This window comes from Copadichromis virginalis, linkage group LG7 (genome assembly GCF_057382275.1).
Source record: "Copadichromis virginalis isolate Kocher_CV1m ecotype Utaka linkage group LG7, C_Virginalis_male_GT1.1, whole genome shotgun sequence".
NCBI lineage: Eukaryota > Metazoa > Chordata > Actinopteri > Cichliformes > Cichlidae > Copadichromis > Copadichromis virginalis.
In genome coordinates, this window is record NC_140624.1 from 59,386,748 (window position 1) to 59,403,921 (window position 17,174).

The 17,174-nt window shown below is 39.5% G+C and overlaps 1 protein-coding gene across 5 annotated transcripts in view; it reads right to left on the reverse strand.

Moving 5' to 3' along the window:
* Positions 1–17,174, reverse strand: part of nrg1 (neuregulin 1) — a 72,213-nt gene that overhangs the window by 44,384 nt on the left and 10,655 nt on the right. For 3 of the 5 annotated variants that reach the window (XM_085464483.1, XM_085464482.1, XM_085464486.1), the window contains 3 exons: positions 16,192–17,156; positions 12,836–12,974; positions 10,938–11,005 (listed from right to left, as the gene is read on the reverse strand). In XM_085464483.1, coding sequence (XP_085320609.1) covers positions 10,938–11,005; positions 12,836–12,974; positions 16,192–16,891 — 907 coding nt within the window. In that variant the 5' untranslated portion in view covers positions 16,892–17,156. Of the gene's footprint in view, positions 1–8,128; positions 8,188–10,937; positions 11,006–12,835; positions 12,975–16,191; positions 17,157–17,174 lie in introns of all 5 variants that reach the window. The other 2 variants (XM_085464485.1, XM_085464484.1) reach the window with 1 other exon arrangement.

The following is a 17,174-nucleotide window of genomic DNA, read 5'->3' on the forward strand; positions in this document are numbered from 1 at the left end:
GCTAAGATACGTTTTTTGACCTACTACAGGCAGGCTTGTGTTCAGCCCAGATTTCATTCCATATATGACTTACTGTCAAGCATTGTGGTTGTAGGTGGATGTAACTATTTACTATGTTTATTCTCTGAAGCGTTGTAATTTGCAGAGGTCTGGTTTGCCAATGTATATACGAGCCAGAAATTCATTTATGGTCTTAGGGTGCCATCTAGTGGCCATGAGGTTATGGCAGATTATATAACATTACGCTGGAAACCCACAGTACTGTAGAAGGGGTACACTGCTATCCATAGTGGTTAATACAAATGTTTGTTCTTTCTGTTTACAGATGACCACACACACACCCATATACACACTCACACCCCCTTTACCTGCATGTGAATACTGTAATGCCTCCCTACCAACGCTGTACATCCTGTTGATGTCATCTGCCACCTCCTTAGTAAAGTTATTTGAACTACCTCACTGTGGAGTGCCATTCCTTCTGACCGAGGACGACTCAGTTGAAGCGTGATCGGCAATCAGTGCAAACATACATTACAGTTTGTATGATTTGGGAAGTTGTTATGCCCAGCTTGTTTGCTACAAGTGCTCAGTGGAGGTGAAACCTTTGCCCACGCATGCCTTTAAGTTTCCATTACATACTATAACCTCAACTATCTGATTTGTGATGCATGTGTAATTTGAGTATACTGAGTTACTATTTCAGCTGTGTGGTCATTACTCATTTGTAAAGCTACTTGTGCGCTAGCGACTGTATATTAGCATGTGTTTGCTAACTTGCTATGATCAATAATGCTAGTTAACTGAAGGTGTTTATGTTTAATTTAGGCAACCTTAAGATTGATGTTTTTGCTGGTTGTCATGAAAACCAAGTTTCAATTAGTACATTATGTATGCTCAGTGAATGAGAAGGTAATTATCTGTTTTGTGTTTATTTAGTTTTACAAAAAGAAAAGAGAAAGGAGAGATAAGCTAAATCACGCCCACATCTAGTGAGGACAGAACAGTTAAATACTTGTGAATTTCACTCAAAACACCTTTTGCATTTTAATCTCCTTGAGGAATAACACATAACACCAATACATAATACACTCCAACACAGATTTGAAGACCTAAAAGTTATTGTATTCAATCTTTCTACTAATAACTTATTCTACAAATAACCTTATTTCTACAATAATAGATGTATTTAACAGTGCTTTTCCCCCCATCATTTTTGCCATCTTTCTGTGTTTCTTGCTTCACTTTCAGCTCAGCCACACTGCTCACTGTGGATGGCTGCACTCTCTATTTGTTTTGACAAAGATTTTTGTCTGTTCAAAGGGAGTTCCCCCCTTGTGCCACCAAGAAGTGTCCTTCCTCACAGGAGATTTTGGAATTGCTTGGTTTTTATTTATAATCTTTTTTTTCTTTTCTTTTTTACCTTGCAACATGAAGAACCATGAAGGAAGTATTGATTTGTCTGTATACTTGTATATATATGGACTGAGTAGTCCATGTTATTACAAGAAACAGGCATGCAGACATCTGCACAGACCCCTTTGCTCACCATCTAATGATAACATTTATGTTGAACCTTTGACCTGTTTAAAAAAATGCATTTGAAAAGACTTGGAATGAGCTACCTAGATACTTAAGACCTGCAACTACAACTTTAAATCTCCACCATAAATGCATCACATCATAGTCTAAGCAGGCATTATGTTCTTATTACTGAGCAAGTATTTCCATGCTGTTACTGGAGTCACCAGGATGTAGAACATAAAAAATGAACAAATTCAGCATTCAACTTGCCAATCAGATTTAAATACTCAGAAACTAAAGGTGCCAGAACACTGTCCAGCAACCCAAGAAGAGAAGCCCAGACCTCTGCTGATTCTCATTCCCACCGCTTCACACTTGGCTGCGAACCATTCCAAAGCACGCTCAAGGCCATCACCTGATGAAGCCAAAAGAACCACATCATCCACAAAAAGCAAAGATGAGAATCTGAGACCACCCAGGTGAAAGCCTTCCGCCACTTGGCTACATCCAGAAATTCGGTCCATAAAAATTACAAACAGAATCGGCAACAAAGGGCAGTCTTGGCAGAGCCCATCACCCACAAGGAACAAGTCCGACTTATTGCCGGCTATGCGGACCAAGCTCTTGCAATGGTTGTACAAGGATCGAATGGCCCGTAACAGTAGGCCAGACACCCCATACTCCTGGAGCACCTCCTACAGGACACCCCGAGGCCACACTAAGCTGGTTGGGCAAACTCCCATGCACCCTCAAGTATCCTTGAGAGGATAAAGTGCTGATCCAGTGTTGCACGACCAGGACAAAAACCGCATTGTTCCTCCTGTGTCCAAGGTTTGACTAACGGATGGACTCTCCTTTCCAGCACCCTGGCATAGACCTTGGCAGGGAGGCTGAGAAGTGGGATTTCCCTACAGTTGGAACACACCCTCCGGTCCCCTTTCTTAAAGATGGGAATCACCATCCCGGTCTGCCAATCCAGGGGTACTGCCCCTGATCTCCACTCAACAGTGTAGAGGCGTGTCAACCCAGATAGTCCTACAACATCCAGAGCCTTCAGGATCTCAGGGCGGACCTCATCCACCCCAGTGGCTATGACACCAAGGAGTTGTTTAACTGCCTCAGTGACCTCGCCCCCAGAGATTGGCGGGTTATCCAGTTTGTCCCCAGTCTCTGCTTCCTCCACGGAAGACATGCCAGTGGGATTAAGGAGGTCCTCTAAGTATTCCTTCTGCCACCCAACAAGTCAGCAGTGCTCCACCCGCACTATACACAGTGCCGGTAGCACACCACTTTCCCCTCCTGAGTAACGTAACGGTTTGCCAGAATCTCTTTGAGGCAGTCCAAAAGTCTTTTTGAGTTTTTGCTCCAGCCACTCCCTGTGCTGCGTTCCGCTTGGCCTGTTGGTACCTATCAGTTGACTCTGAAGTCCCACAGGCTAACCAAGCCCGATAGGACATCTTCTTCAGCTTGATGGCTCCCCTCATCTCTGGTGTCCACCATTTGGTTCAGGGGTTACCACCACGACAGGCACCGGCCACCTTGCAGCCGCAGCTCAGTGCAGCGGCTTTGGCAGTGGAGATGCTGAACATTATCCATTCGGACTCAGTGTCCCCAGTCTCCCTTGGAATGCTGTTGAAGCTCTGCCGGAGGTGTGTGTTGAAGAACTCGTGGACCAAGGCCTCTCCTAGGCATTTCCAGTACACCCTCACTATACGTTTAGGCGCGCCAGCTCTGTCCAGTGTCCTCCCCGGCAACCTGATCCAACTCACCACCAAGTGGTGATCAGTTGACAGTGTATTAAATCCTGTATATTTAGCCACATGTTTTAATACTTTAATGTTTTAACTTAACTAATGGGGACCTCATACCTGGTTAAAGCCTTGATCACATATAAGAATATCTATACCAGCTAAAGAAAAATGAGCTTACACCAATGAATGTCAAAAACAGACAATATCAGAATACTCAAAGTTAATCAAATGAGAAGTGGTTAAAGATCATCAGCCCAAAGATTACCAAAAAAGGATGAAATTCAGAACTGCCTATCACCTTTTTCCAGTTCCACACATACCCAGATTTGAATTTGAGATGATTGCTTACTGAGACATGGGCCCTATCATTTCCAAGGCAGTTACACCAAAAGATAAGCACTAAGTTCAAACTTTACCTTGCGTTTAAGACACAAGCCTTTTTTGATGTACTGATAAACCAAAATTAGTAAGTTAGAATTTTTTATATATTTCACATAATACTCTTCCTGTTCTTCCAGCAGGAACAAAATCAGATGGCATCATGCTTATGTAGTGCTTTTCTCCTCTATCTGAGCACTCAAAGCACTTTGGTTTGTAGACATCTCTGCACTTTAAATTCAGAGCAAGCTAAGAATAAATGCACTGGTCTGTTACTTAGAAAAACTTCAGCCAACTATATTAGTTCAGAATTTAAAAGGCATAATAAAAATGTACATCATTTATCTAATAGATTTTAGTATCAATGGTTATTACAATGTTATTATAGTGGCCTCAATCAGCATGTAGTGGGGTGTGGTCTGAGGCTTGGCTGCAGGAGTGGGGTGGTGAAGTGGGTTCAGAGGACAGTGCCGGGGGACACTGGCAACTATCATCTAGTCATGCCTCCCCTATTCCAGTAGAGCGCCAGGACCTGGAAGGAAGAGCTGAAGCTGGGACTGGACAGCCACTGAGTGCAGAGCAGAGTAGAAAAGGTTATCTCTGGGTATGAGACAGCTGGCAGTGTGTGGCCAAAACTGCACTTCTAAATAAAATTACTGTTAACCACACAGTGTATGTTCTGCTGGACAAAATAACACTGGCGTGTGTTACTCACTCAACTGGGGAACCCCTAATAATAACCACATGTATTTATGGCCCATATATGAAGTTCACTATGTTACCAGAAGTTTTAACGCACCAATTCAAATAATTGAATTCAGATGTTCCAATAACTTCTGTGATAAAAAACTTCAGATATATAAAATCAAGCACCTAGACATGCAGGCTGCTTCTACAAACATTTGTTAAATAATGGGTTGTTTTCAGGAGCTCAGTGAATTCCAGCATGACACAGTGATATTATACAACCTGTGCAAAAGCAAGTCCAGGCGTGAAATTTACTCCCTACTAAATATTCCACAGTCAGAGGAGGCGCAAAATGATAGAGGTTGTCAACTTTCTGCAGGGTTAATCACTATAGACCTCCATAATTCATGTGGCCTTCAGAATAGCTTGAGAACAGTGACGTATAGAGCTTCATGGAATAGGTTTCCATGGCTGGGAAGTTATATGCAAGCCTTACATCACCAAGTGCAATGCAAACCATTAGATGTAGTGATGAAGGCTTAGGTGTCTGGTTTTGGCAGTTGCGGCAGTTGGTACTCATGTAAGTGTCTGTGTAGGTTCTCAGTCATCCAGATCATGGTAGTCTAAGGAGCTTAGAAAGGTACTTGTCTAACTGCACTCTGCTAAGTGTGAAGTTTGGTGGAAGGAGGAGTATGGTGTGGGGTTGTTTTTCAGGAGTTGGGCTTGGCCCTGTTAAGGAATAAACATATATTCTTAGTGCTTATTTTCTGATTATATTGTTTTATGTATTTTAGTAATAAAGGCTTGTAAAGCAAAGCCACTTTTGACTCACAAACTAAGTGCTCAGCCAGACTGAAAAACAGGAAATGTATGAAATGTAAATGTAAATTAAAGATCATTTATTGAGTTTTGACCACCCTGGGTCCAGTCTTTCTTTTCCGCCAAAAGAATTAAAAAGAACTGAATGTAATAGCCCCTTAGTTCCAGTGGAAGGAACCCAGAGTGTACAGGGTGGGCCATTTATATGGATACACCGTAATAACATGGGAATGGTTGGTGATATTAAAGTCCTGTTTGTGGCACATTAGTATATGTGAGGGGGCAAAATCCTCAAGATGGGTGGTGACCATGGTGGCCATTTAGAAGTCAGCCATCTTGGATACAACTTTTGGATACAACTTTTGTCATAGGCCTTTCGCCCTATGACAGCTGGGATAGGCTCCAGCGCCCCCCGCGACCCTGAAAAGGATAAGCGGAAGCGAATGGATGGATGGATGGATGGATGGTCAAAAAAAGAAATTGGAACAGGACCCTCGGTTCACGCAGAAGATTTTGTTCAGTGATGAGGCAAACTTTTATGTGAATGGTGAAGTTAACAAACAGAACACTGACACTAACCCACATTGGATGGATCCCTCCAAGACTCTTGGAACAACAAAAGTGATGGTTTGGTGTGGTATGTGGGGTACAACGATAATGGGTCCATTCTTCATCAATGGTAACCTCAAGGCCACTGGATATTTGAAATTGCTACATGATGATGTGTTTCCCTCTTTATGCACTGAAGCTGGCACGTTCCCTGAGTTTTTCCAGCAAGATGGTGCACCACCACATTATGGGTGCCAGGTCCGAGCATTCCTAGATGAACAGTTTCCTGGAAAGTGGATTGGTCGTTGTGGGCCAGTTGAACGGCCCCCAAAGTCTCCCGATCTGACCACCTTAGACTTTTATCTTTGGGGTCATCTGAAGGCAATTGTCTAAGGTGTGAAGATACGAGATTTGCAGCACCTGAAACTACGGATACTGGTTGCCTGTGCTGGCATTTCTCCTGTGCTGTAGCTATCAGTGTGTGAAGAGTGGGAGAAGAGGGTTGCATTGACAATCCAACACAATGGGCAGCACATTGAACACATTTTATAAGTGGTCAGAAACTTGTAAATAACTCATGCAAGAATAAAGTTACTTTGAAACCAAGCACACCATTGTTTTTCTTGTAACATTACCAATAAGTTTGATGTGTCACATGGCCCTCTTCCTATTAAAAAAACAAAAGTTGTATCCAAGATGGCCGACTTCTAAATGGCAACCATGGTCACCACCCATCTTGAGGATTTTGCCTCCTCACATATATTAATGTGCCACAAACAGGACTTTAATATCACCAACCATTCCCATGTTATTACTGTGCATCCATATAAATGGCCCACCCTGTATATCAATATTTCTGTTCGAACATGACTGTGCACCAGCGCACACAGAACACCTTTTGGATTAATCAGAGTTGAGACATCAGTGTCTGACTTCACAAATGCACTTCTGGAAAAATTGTCAAAAATCCCCATGAACACACTCCTTGTGGTTTTTCTGGCTTTTCTTCTATGCTATTTTGGTAAAATATTGTTTAATTCATTGCAGTTGTTTAAAGGTTATACCCTTTAAAATGTAAAATTCCTGTTTTGTGGGTATATCCTATTTTCACTGTACTAATATTTCTAATGCAAATGTATGATAAATGATGTGTGAATTCATCTTTCAAATGCTGATACTGTATAAATGTTGACTGTCTTATTTTCAATTTGGATAAAGATTTGCAATAGAAGTTAGCACACTAAAGCATCTGCTTGTTCCATTATCAGACTTACATGATGAAAAGTGAAACCAGAAACTGAAAATTTACCTTAATATAAAAGTTGTGCCTTTTGATCATTGTGGCATAAAAGACAATGTAATATAAAAGTAAGAAACAAGTTTGCAGCAGTTCTGTGGACGAAAACACCAAACAAAAAGCTTCAGTAACTAACAGTTACAGTGACCAAGACAGTTAAATGTTAAATAGTAAATGGAATGACTCTTACAGTATATAACTTTTTCTATTCTCCCAGAGCACTCAAAACGCTATATAAGGCAATCACTCTGTACAGTAGACCTGAATTGGAAAACTATCACAGAATGCACTACCCATAATGCGCCTTGTAATCGGAAGGTTGCCGGTTTGAGCCCCGGCTTGGGCAGTCTCGGTCGTTGTGTCCTTGGGCAAGACACTTCCCCTGTTGCCTACTGGTGGTGGTCAGAGGGCCCGGTGGCGCCAGTGTCCGGCAGCCTCGCCTCGTCAGTGCGCCCCAGGGTGGCTGTGGCTACAATGTAGCTTGCCATCACCAGTGTGTGAATGTGTGTGTGAATGGGTGGATGACTGGATATGTAAAGCGCTTTGGGGTCCTTAGGGACTAGTAAGGCACTATATAAATACAGGCCATTTACCAACCATAAAGTGGATTGACTATGGAGAATATGTTTGAGTACACCAAATGTGTCCACAGAGCAGAGATTTGTTCATCAGAATGTAAATTTCTGCTGAACGTTTTGACATTTTGGTGTCAGTGTCATGGATCCAACCCTCCATGTGTTGACAGTCCAGGCTGGTATTCGTACTGTAACAGAGCAGGGTTTTTTTTTCTTAGTATGCTTTGAGCCATTTGAGTATTGTTGAGTATTGTATTGTTGCATCGCCTTTTAGACTCAGTTAAATATGTTCTAATATTCAAGTATGATAATCCACCATTTCATTTTTGTGAGCATGTAAAAGGCTGTATTTAAGAAAAGTGGTTGTATGGATTGAAACACTCAATTTCTGAATGTATATAAATATACATACTAAATAAATATAAATACAGCTTTAAAGAAAACACTTAAATGGAGAAACACTGCATTAATGAAAAATATAAGAAGAAATAAAGAGGTTAACTGTTAGTCAAGTTGCAAGCCAAGAAGATGAGAGGAAATAGACATACTGTAAAAGCTGGCCATTACATAGTTTTGGCAGCGATCACCAGTAAATTCAACTGGACACCTGAGTAGGAAACATGAGAAATAAAGAAGAAGAGAAAGAGGGTGTTAGTTTATGTCATATGCAAAACCCACAGTCATCACTGGTGTTATGGATATCTAAACCAGCATGTCTACCTATTGAGTCTTTATTTAAAATTACCCTTTCAGACTACGTTGTATATTGCATAAGTCATAAATGACAGATGATCAATTCTAATTTAGTGATTACAGTTAACCTAATTTAACTACTCTCTTTGCAACAGACTGAAATTTGCATGTATGTAATAAGACAATTAGGATAACCCCAGTTGCATAAATTTCAGACAAAATAGAATTAAAGACCCCAGTAATGGCTCCATTACTCTTGGTCATTCAGTACTGCAACAGGTAATCCCTCTGCTCTCTTGTATGTGACATTTATTTTCCAACACTACGTTTAGACTTGAAAATTTACAGCGACCTGCTAACCTGCTCAAGATAAATATGCAGTGAAATATGCAGTGCTGTTGATCAATATTATTATTATTATTATTATTATTATTATTATTATTATTATTATTACTACTACTACTATTTTGAAATTTTTTCACGCTTACACATTTCAAAAACGTTTTTAATATGTTTAATACACAAAGATGTCCCGAGTACAAGTTACAAAATGCAGATTAGAAACAATCATTTTATTTTTTATACATAATAGTTATCCACCTACCTGGCTTTATGTAACACAGTTACTTAATGTTAAATCTTGAATTAACTATGATTAACTGGATTAAGAACCGCAAGCCTCACTTGCAAGACTGATATGATTCAACAATATGAAAGATACTAGATAAAAATTGGCATCCTGAGAAAACCACAGTTGATCAAAAAGAATTGTCTCACATTTCCCCCCAAAAATACCTCAATGAACCCCAAGACTTTGGGGAAAATATTCTGTGGATAAATGGGACAAAAGTTTAACTCTTGGGAAGGTTTGCATTCCATTACACGCTATATAAATGCAATCCATTATCATTATTATTATTACAATTGGAATAAATTAAACACGTTTCATAAAAAAAACATCATACCAACAGTCAAACATGGTGGTGGTAGTATGATGGGCAAGGCCTGCTTCAAGGTCTGGATTAAGTACCCCAATTTATGGAATCATGGATCAAAATACAACACAAACAAAAAATAAAAATAAAAAACAAAGTCAAGGCTTTGTAGTGGCCTAGTCAAAGGTTAAATCCATCTGAGATGGTTTGGTATGACATTAAACAGGCCATACATGCTTCAAAACCTTCCAGTGTAGCTGAATTTTGCAAAGAAAAGTGGGCCAAAATTCCAGTGATCTGAAAGACATTGTCAGTTATTGCAAATGCTTGATTGTAATTCTTGCTTCCAAGTATGGCACAAACAGCTTATAGGTTTAAAGAATAGCTATCTTTTTTACATAAGCCCATGTAGGTTTAAATAGCTTTTTCTCTTAAATTAAATCATTTAATAACTGCACTTTGCATTTACTCAGATAATCTTTGGCTGATATTAAATTTACTTTGATGATCTGTCACATATCAGCAAATATCAAAAAAAAGAAAATATCAAAAAAAGAAAGAAAAGAAATCAATAGGACTGTAGCACTGTAGGTTAGGGGCAACTTTCATCTGCTCTTATGCATTTTCAGATAATTTTAAAGCTTTTCAATAAGCTGTAATATAGTGGTATAATCCTAAACTATTGCATCTAATATTGTTATTATTGTTCATATCATTTCTACATCTAAACCCAATTACCAGTTTGGATTTTCCTTTTATATTTCATAAATATATTTATATTTTCCTTTTTATATTTCTTTAATGTGCTGACACAATTTAACACTTTCTGAGTTGCAAATAAAAGAATAGGGCTTGAGTTAGACTTGTACATCATGGGTATATCTTGATTTACGCATTTGTTTAACTAAATCCACAATTTTGACTATAGCCAGATCTCCCTGTATTGTAATAATAGAGATTATTGAGTTTAATAACTGGCCACTTATTTTCAGCTTTCCTTTCTAGCTTTGAATAAATAGTTTATTTATACAACGTTTTATATAATGCTGACTACTAAAAGCAATTAAAATACACGCACATAATTTAGCTGTTTTAATAATATAGGCCTATATACTGTCTATTGATTTTCTTATCATACACTCTCATACTCCGATGCTTTGAATTCCATAGTTACACAGGTATATTTGGATGTATTGTGTGTTTAATTACTTTATTTTAATATTAAACCTTGTAAAAGCTTGTAGCTAAACTGGTGAAACCCTCGGTTGAGTTATCAGGCTGATAACCACTTTTGTGACTGATAGTATGATAGATGATATTAGCATAAGATAAAGATTTGGAGAATCTGAAATTGCTTTGCACTACAGAACCCAAATTGTACAAGAACATAATCAATGTTTTGTTTTCTGATGATCTGGCAATGTGGCTGAATGCAAAGAAACACCACTTCATACTGAAGTGGAGATCACTGGTCTAAACAGGATGGATGAGGTGTGGTGAGATGTGAATTACATGCAAATTCACTGCAGAAGAGAGTATGCTTAAGCCTTTAGACCATGTTCTACATAGAGTCTACTTGAACTTGGAGAAATAAGTTCAGCATGCTCACCAAGTTTATATCTGTGCATAGAAGGCAACATGAATTTCTCCACTATTTCCTGGAGAAAATATGCTAAGAGTGAAACACCAGCAATGACATGTGGGACTAAATACAGTTGTATTCACATACGTTTTGGGTCTGAGACATTCTTAAGAACTGCTTGTTCACATCGGTGCCCAGTGAATCCAGCCAAGCACCTAGTTAATGGATAGAAAGGACAAGACAAAAACAGCACCTACTGTTATCCACAGGACGCAAACACTCAATGACACACAGTCACAAAACATACTATTTTCCAAGATAGAACTTTATCATATAATGCTTTTTTTGTTTAAAAAAAAAATCTAGATATAATGTTACAATTACAACATAATAAACATAGTGGGAGTTCCCAACCTGGATGGGAGGCATACCAAAAAAGCCCTATAACACTCATGGTCTTTAGGAACTTAGGGTGATCCTCATCCACCTCAGTGACCCAGCCACTAAGGAGTTGTTCAGCTACCTCAGTGACTTTTTTTAAGTAATGGGCAAATGGGCAAATCATTCCCCTCACTGTCATGGAAGGATAGGCCCCTGGACAGGCTATCTGAAAGCCCCACAGTATCTTATCTTAGCTCAATCATTGTCAAATGGCGTATCACATTTTGACCTCAAGACTTCCAGGCCATAACTTAGCACAGATACACCGCATGCCAGCCACTTGGTTATGGCGTTCTATGTATGTCTCGCTGGCTAGCATTTTGAACCCTGTTGTTATGTGCCTGATTGTTTCAGAACTTGTTTCTGTTCTGCCATGATTACTGCATCTGTGCTGTTTTTTCAGCTTTACCCAGCCAGTGGTAGGATTTCTGGCTGTTAGTCAATTCTACCATCTGCTGGTGGTACATACCCTGGAGGGCCCTGTCTATCCATGATGGTTCTTCTCCTAGTCTACATTGTCAGCAAATTTCCCTTCTGGTAGTACTTTTGCTCTCTTTGTTACCATCTGGCTAAACTTCTCCAGTCCAAATGACATTCTGATGTTGTTGCTATGTTGCTATGTTGTTGCTTGTTCCTGGTGGTATGGATCGATGAATCAATGCCTCATTCACTCCTGGAATACAGCATGATATCATCCATGTAGAGGAGGTGGCTGACAATTGTTCTATTACGTATTCGGTACCCATAGCCAGTCTTGTCAATGATAGCACTATGGGGGTTCGGGCCTATACAGAACAGCAGTGAGGACAGGGCATCTCCTTGGTAGATCCCGCACTTGATGGTGACTTGTGTGTTTGGCTTGAAATTGTCCTCTAATGCTGTTCACCACATCCCCATTGAATTCCTGATGAATGCTCTTAGGGTCCTGATGATCCTGTATAGTTCTAGGCATTCCAGGATCCATGCATAGGCATTGAGTCATCTGCTTTCTTGTAGTCAACCAGTGGTACACAGGTTGGTCAATCTACAGGGTTGGCCATTTATATGGATAAACCGTAATAACATGGGAATGGTTGGTGATATTGAAGTCCTGTTTGTGGCACATTAGTATATGTGAGGGGGCAAACTCCTCAAGATGGGTGGTGGCCATGTTTGCCATTTAGAAGTCGGCCATCTTGGATACAACAAGAGAGTCATGTGACACATCAAACTTATTGGTAATGTCACAAGAAAAACAATGGTGTGCTTGGTTTCAACGTAAATTTATTCTTTCATAAAGAAGAAAGAACCAAGCACACCATTGTCATTAAATTGAATTGATTTTTTCTGTGTTCTACTGAGAATAAAATATGAGTATATGGGATTTGCATATCATTGCATTCTATTTTTACTGACATCCCAGCTTTTTCAGACCTGGGGTTGTATGATAAAGTTCCATTATATTTCTAATGTTTTCATCAGAAATCATCATGTCTACTTTTCAGACAATATAGGTTGGATTTAGTTAGTTAAGCAGGATAAAGTACAAAAATTATTTTGTTCTGGCATTACAAATGCCAGCAGTAGCAGTATTCAGTGAGCTTAACCTACAGTTCATGGCATACCTGCAGAGAAACTTTGTACTGCCCGGGATGATTTCAAGGGTAAAGCACTCGCCTCCATTAACACAGTAGTTCCTCTGACTGTCACTGCAGCGGGTTACGTGACTTGAGGTCTTTGCTGTAGTGGAAGTGCTGATGGTAGCTGGGGAGAGACACCTATAATTAGCATTTCATGAAAACAACACATGCATCCTCGGCCTTAAATATGAATTATACTTCTGCGCCAGACCTATGCCATGACTAGAACACCATTTTAACCCTACCCTACAGGTAACCTTCTCTCCACTTTCCTATTACCCAATGAACAGCTAAGAGTATCCATGCAAGTGGGCTAATGATTAACACGTGTAAACTGTCATAATTATATTTTGTTAAACATATGCATGTTGCATATATAATACATGCAATAAATTACTTCTTGGCCAATAATCTGTCAAATATTGGTCAAACATTTCTCTCATGAAATGTTTGACCAATATTTCAAATAATTTTCAGGCATAAAGAGCATTCCTATCACAAGATAGAAGTGGCAATAACTTTTTGTCAAAGCAGGTAACCCAAATCATGGAGAGGAAATGGCATTTTGCAAACTTAGAAGATTTTGAAATCTTCTAAGTTTGTGAGAAGAAGAGTTGAAAAAATGTTGAACACATTTTACATGCAGTTATTCACATAATTATTAGCGGTAGCTTGCCATTAAAATATCAAAAGCTCCCAAAATATTTTTAGACTTTTATCCACAGCCATTGTGAAGGGATGGATTACATTTCATTGCAATATGCTTTAAGTTGTGCTAATGAAATGAATTGTAGCAATAGTGTGTAAAAGCTATTAGTGGATTAAAATCAGCAATCATTTGCCGAGAGCCATTCCACCTATCATGCGTGAAGATAATTGTCAAAAATGTTGTTTGACAATATAAGTCATCCTAAAAGGTCGTGGTCATAATTCCACAACATCAGTATCTTAGAAATGTAACTCATCAGCTTTTTAAAGGTTATAAACTCCCCTGCTATAGGTTTTTATCCTCTTTGATATTATCTTGATTCTACTAGGCCTCAGCTGCTGGGAGCATGATGTACTGTGTGTTTCTTCTTCACTCACCTCTTTTGACTTTTTATGTATTTCTACAATACGTTGCATTTAATCATTAGTTAACTTTAAAATCTGGCTCTCTTCCAATGTCTTTCTTTTGCCTGTCTTCCTCTGTGCTCTTCCTTTTCTATCACAGCTGATGGCTGCATCTCCCTCCATTTTTCCTCCATTTTTCCAAGCACTTTCTCATTGGGGTTTTCTCTTGATTATTGAAGGGTTTTCAATTTACAGTATAAAGCACTCTGAGACAACTGTTGTTATGTTTTGGTGCTGTATAACTAAAACATATAAGAAGACATGAGGGGGTGGGTAAATGATCGTTCCTTCTAGTTCCCATCAGAACTAGAAGGAAAGAAGTATTTTTAAGGACAACCTGTTAATGAATTAAAATAGTCCAGCCTAGAAGTGAAAAATGCATGAACTACTTTTTCAGCATTGATCTGAGACAGGATGTTTCTATCTTTAGAGGTATTGCACAAATGTAAGAAAGCAGTCATTGAAAGCCATATCCTGGTCAAAACTGACTCCAGACTCTAGAAGATTCTTCACAGTTTTAGAGGAGGCCAAGGTAAAACCATACAGATTAAGCATCTGGTTAAATACATATATCCAAGATTTTTAGGACTGCAACACAGTGCTGTAGTGTGTCGCACTGTTGCCACACAGCAATTAAATACTGGGTTCAAACTCAATGGCCTACATGTGTGGAGTTCTTCCTATGCCTCTCCAGGTACTCTGGCTTCCTCTCACAATCCAAAGATATGCAGGTTAGGTTAGAATAGAATAGAATAGAATAAACCTTTATTATCCCACTGATGAGAAATGTTGGTGTTACAGAGCTCTTAGAGCAAGGGGAGGAGTGATTCTAAATTAACCATAGTTGTATGAATGTTTGTTTGTCTCCATTTTGACCCTGCAATAGACTGGGAACATGTCCTAGGTGTGCAGGTCATCCTCTGACATCTAAGAAAGGGTCTGGACTCTTCATAATCCTTACCTGGATAACTGGTTAAGAAATGGATGGATGAACTGTTATCAATTTTAAAATACTGGAGAAGAGGTGTTTTAAAAAAAAAAAAAAAAACATAGAAAAGGGAAGCGTAAGACAGTTACAATGCATCTCATAATGTCAAACTTCAAAGTGAAACGTTTAGAAAGTACAGACAGTCTTTGGAATAAAGCTGCACTTGCTTCCTAAATTTACAACAGGGCTGCAACTTTGAGATGAGTGATAGGGGAGGAGCAGCAGTGCTATCACCGAGAGACACCAGCTTTGCCAGAAATCAGATAACATTCTACAGGCCAAAACAAGACATTTATACATTTCAGCATCAGAATCTCACTTGGGACACTCAGAAAGAAAATTAACAGAGGTAATTTTTAAACATTAACCTTCTGTCACTGCTGGTATTCAAGCATTCTTAAGTAAAGCACTGTCTACAAACCAACCCCTGACCTACCACCACTACCTCACCACAATACAACACAGAGTGATGTGACTACAAACAAAACAGCCTAGTTGAGAGGCCCAGGCAGAAAGAGAGCATAAATGGATTGGTGTATTTTCCCCTGTGCCTCAGGGATAGTGGGGACATCAGTTAGCTTCAAGAAGGCTCTGACCTTGAAATGTAGCATAGGCAGAAAACAGGAAGTCTGGCTGTGCCACAGCCTGGGTTTTCAGTTTATGTCATGCATCATTTATTGATATGCACTTTTCAGTATATCTCGAAATGTGCATCCACACACTTCAGAGATCTTTCACATTTCTCACGTTTTTTTTGCAAACAGGAAAAACATTTTAAAGAAAACACTGATTGACTTTAATTACTTAAGTCATTTCATTATAATATAAAGGGCCACTTAAACTCTAAAGTGGGTAAAAGAGGATGACTCCCAGAAATCGCACAATTAGTGTATGGGTAAAGTAGATTTAAACTGAAGGTTCAAGGTACACACTTACACAGTTTGTGTAGAAATAGTTCAGGGGCTTACTCATGGCACCGTGTTTTCAGGTACAGAACATTCTTGTACAGAAAAAAAGAACACTACAAAATGAATGATACAAGAGAAAAAAAGTTATTTGAATCTTATTATATCAACCTGTTTTATCTTTTGCAATGATGAAAATCATAATTTTGTGTTAGCATGTAATGTCTAGCCATTGCAACCTACAGTATATCTAATTTAGGCTCATAAAAATATGTAAGTAACTTAAAGAAAAACCCACTTACAGATTTTTATATAAACAAGTATTGGGTACTTACAGATAGTTTGATGATGGCTGTGTGATTTCTGTGTTGACTTTCGTTGGGGAGTCTGCTTTGGGGTGGTATAGTGTTCAGCGTTATATTTCAGTGTGACAGCAGGCTCAATCACTCGTGAAGACTGAGACACATGCGGCTGTTGTGTAGATTTATCTTCTACTGAAACTTCAGGATGCTCTGGGGTAAGGGTGAAGGTGGTGGTTAGGGAGTTATTTGAAGGAGTTGCATGAGGAAACGAGACTGTTATTCCCAATGTGGGTTCAACTGGTATAATAATTGGGTCTTGTCCAATAGGCTTAGGATCTAAATGTGATGGTGGTTCATACTCAAATATCTTATCCACAAAGACCCATTTGAGTCCAGCTGTGCAGAGGGCTAAGCTAAGCAGACAGGCCAGTATGGGGAGGATGCAGATTTTCTCAGAGTGCAGGCAATTGTTAATCTGTTCCATCTCTATGCACACGCAGCAGGCCTCTGGCAAGGTCACAATTCCAAAAGCCCCCACATGCTCCCCATCGTTACCAGCACCACCTCCTTCTGCAGTTCCCTCTATAGCCTCCTCCCCACTCTCACCAGCTGCCTCTGTCTCCTCTGGTTTCTCTTCTGGGACTTGCCTAGTATCAACAGTAGAGCCAGTGGGGGAGACTGATCCAAAAGGGGGGGCTGGCCCTGCAGAGACTTCCTCCATTCCCTCGGTCATCCTTTCACACTGCTTGAAGAAGTGTTTCTTACCACCTTAGCTATTAACTCAGATCATCACACAATGACATTTTTCCACCAATGTCTTTTAGTATCTTTTCCATTGTGTAGACACAGAGGGAGAGCTGGGTTTCAGAGAAAGGTGATGCCCTTCAAAGAGTGGAACCTTGCTAACAATCCAGGGGATACGTAGACAGTCTATGCATTAGAAATAGGAATTCCTTATTCATGCTTTTTTTTCACAAGGAAAACAACTGTCAAATTTCCTGCAGGCAGAAACAAAA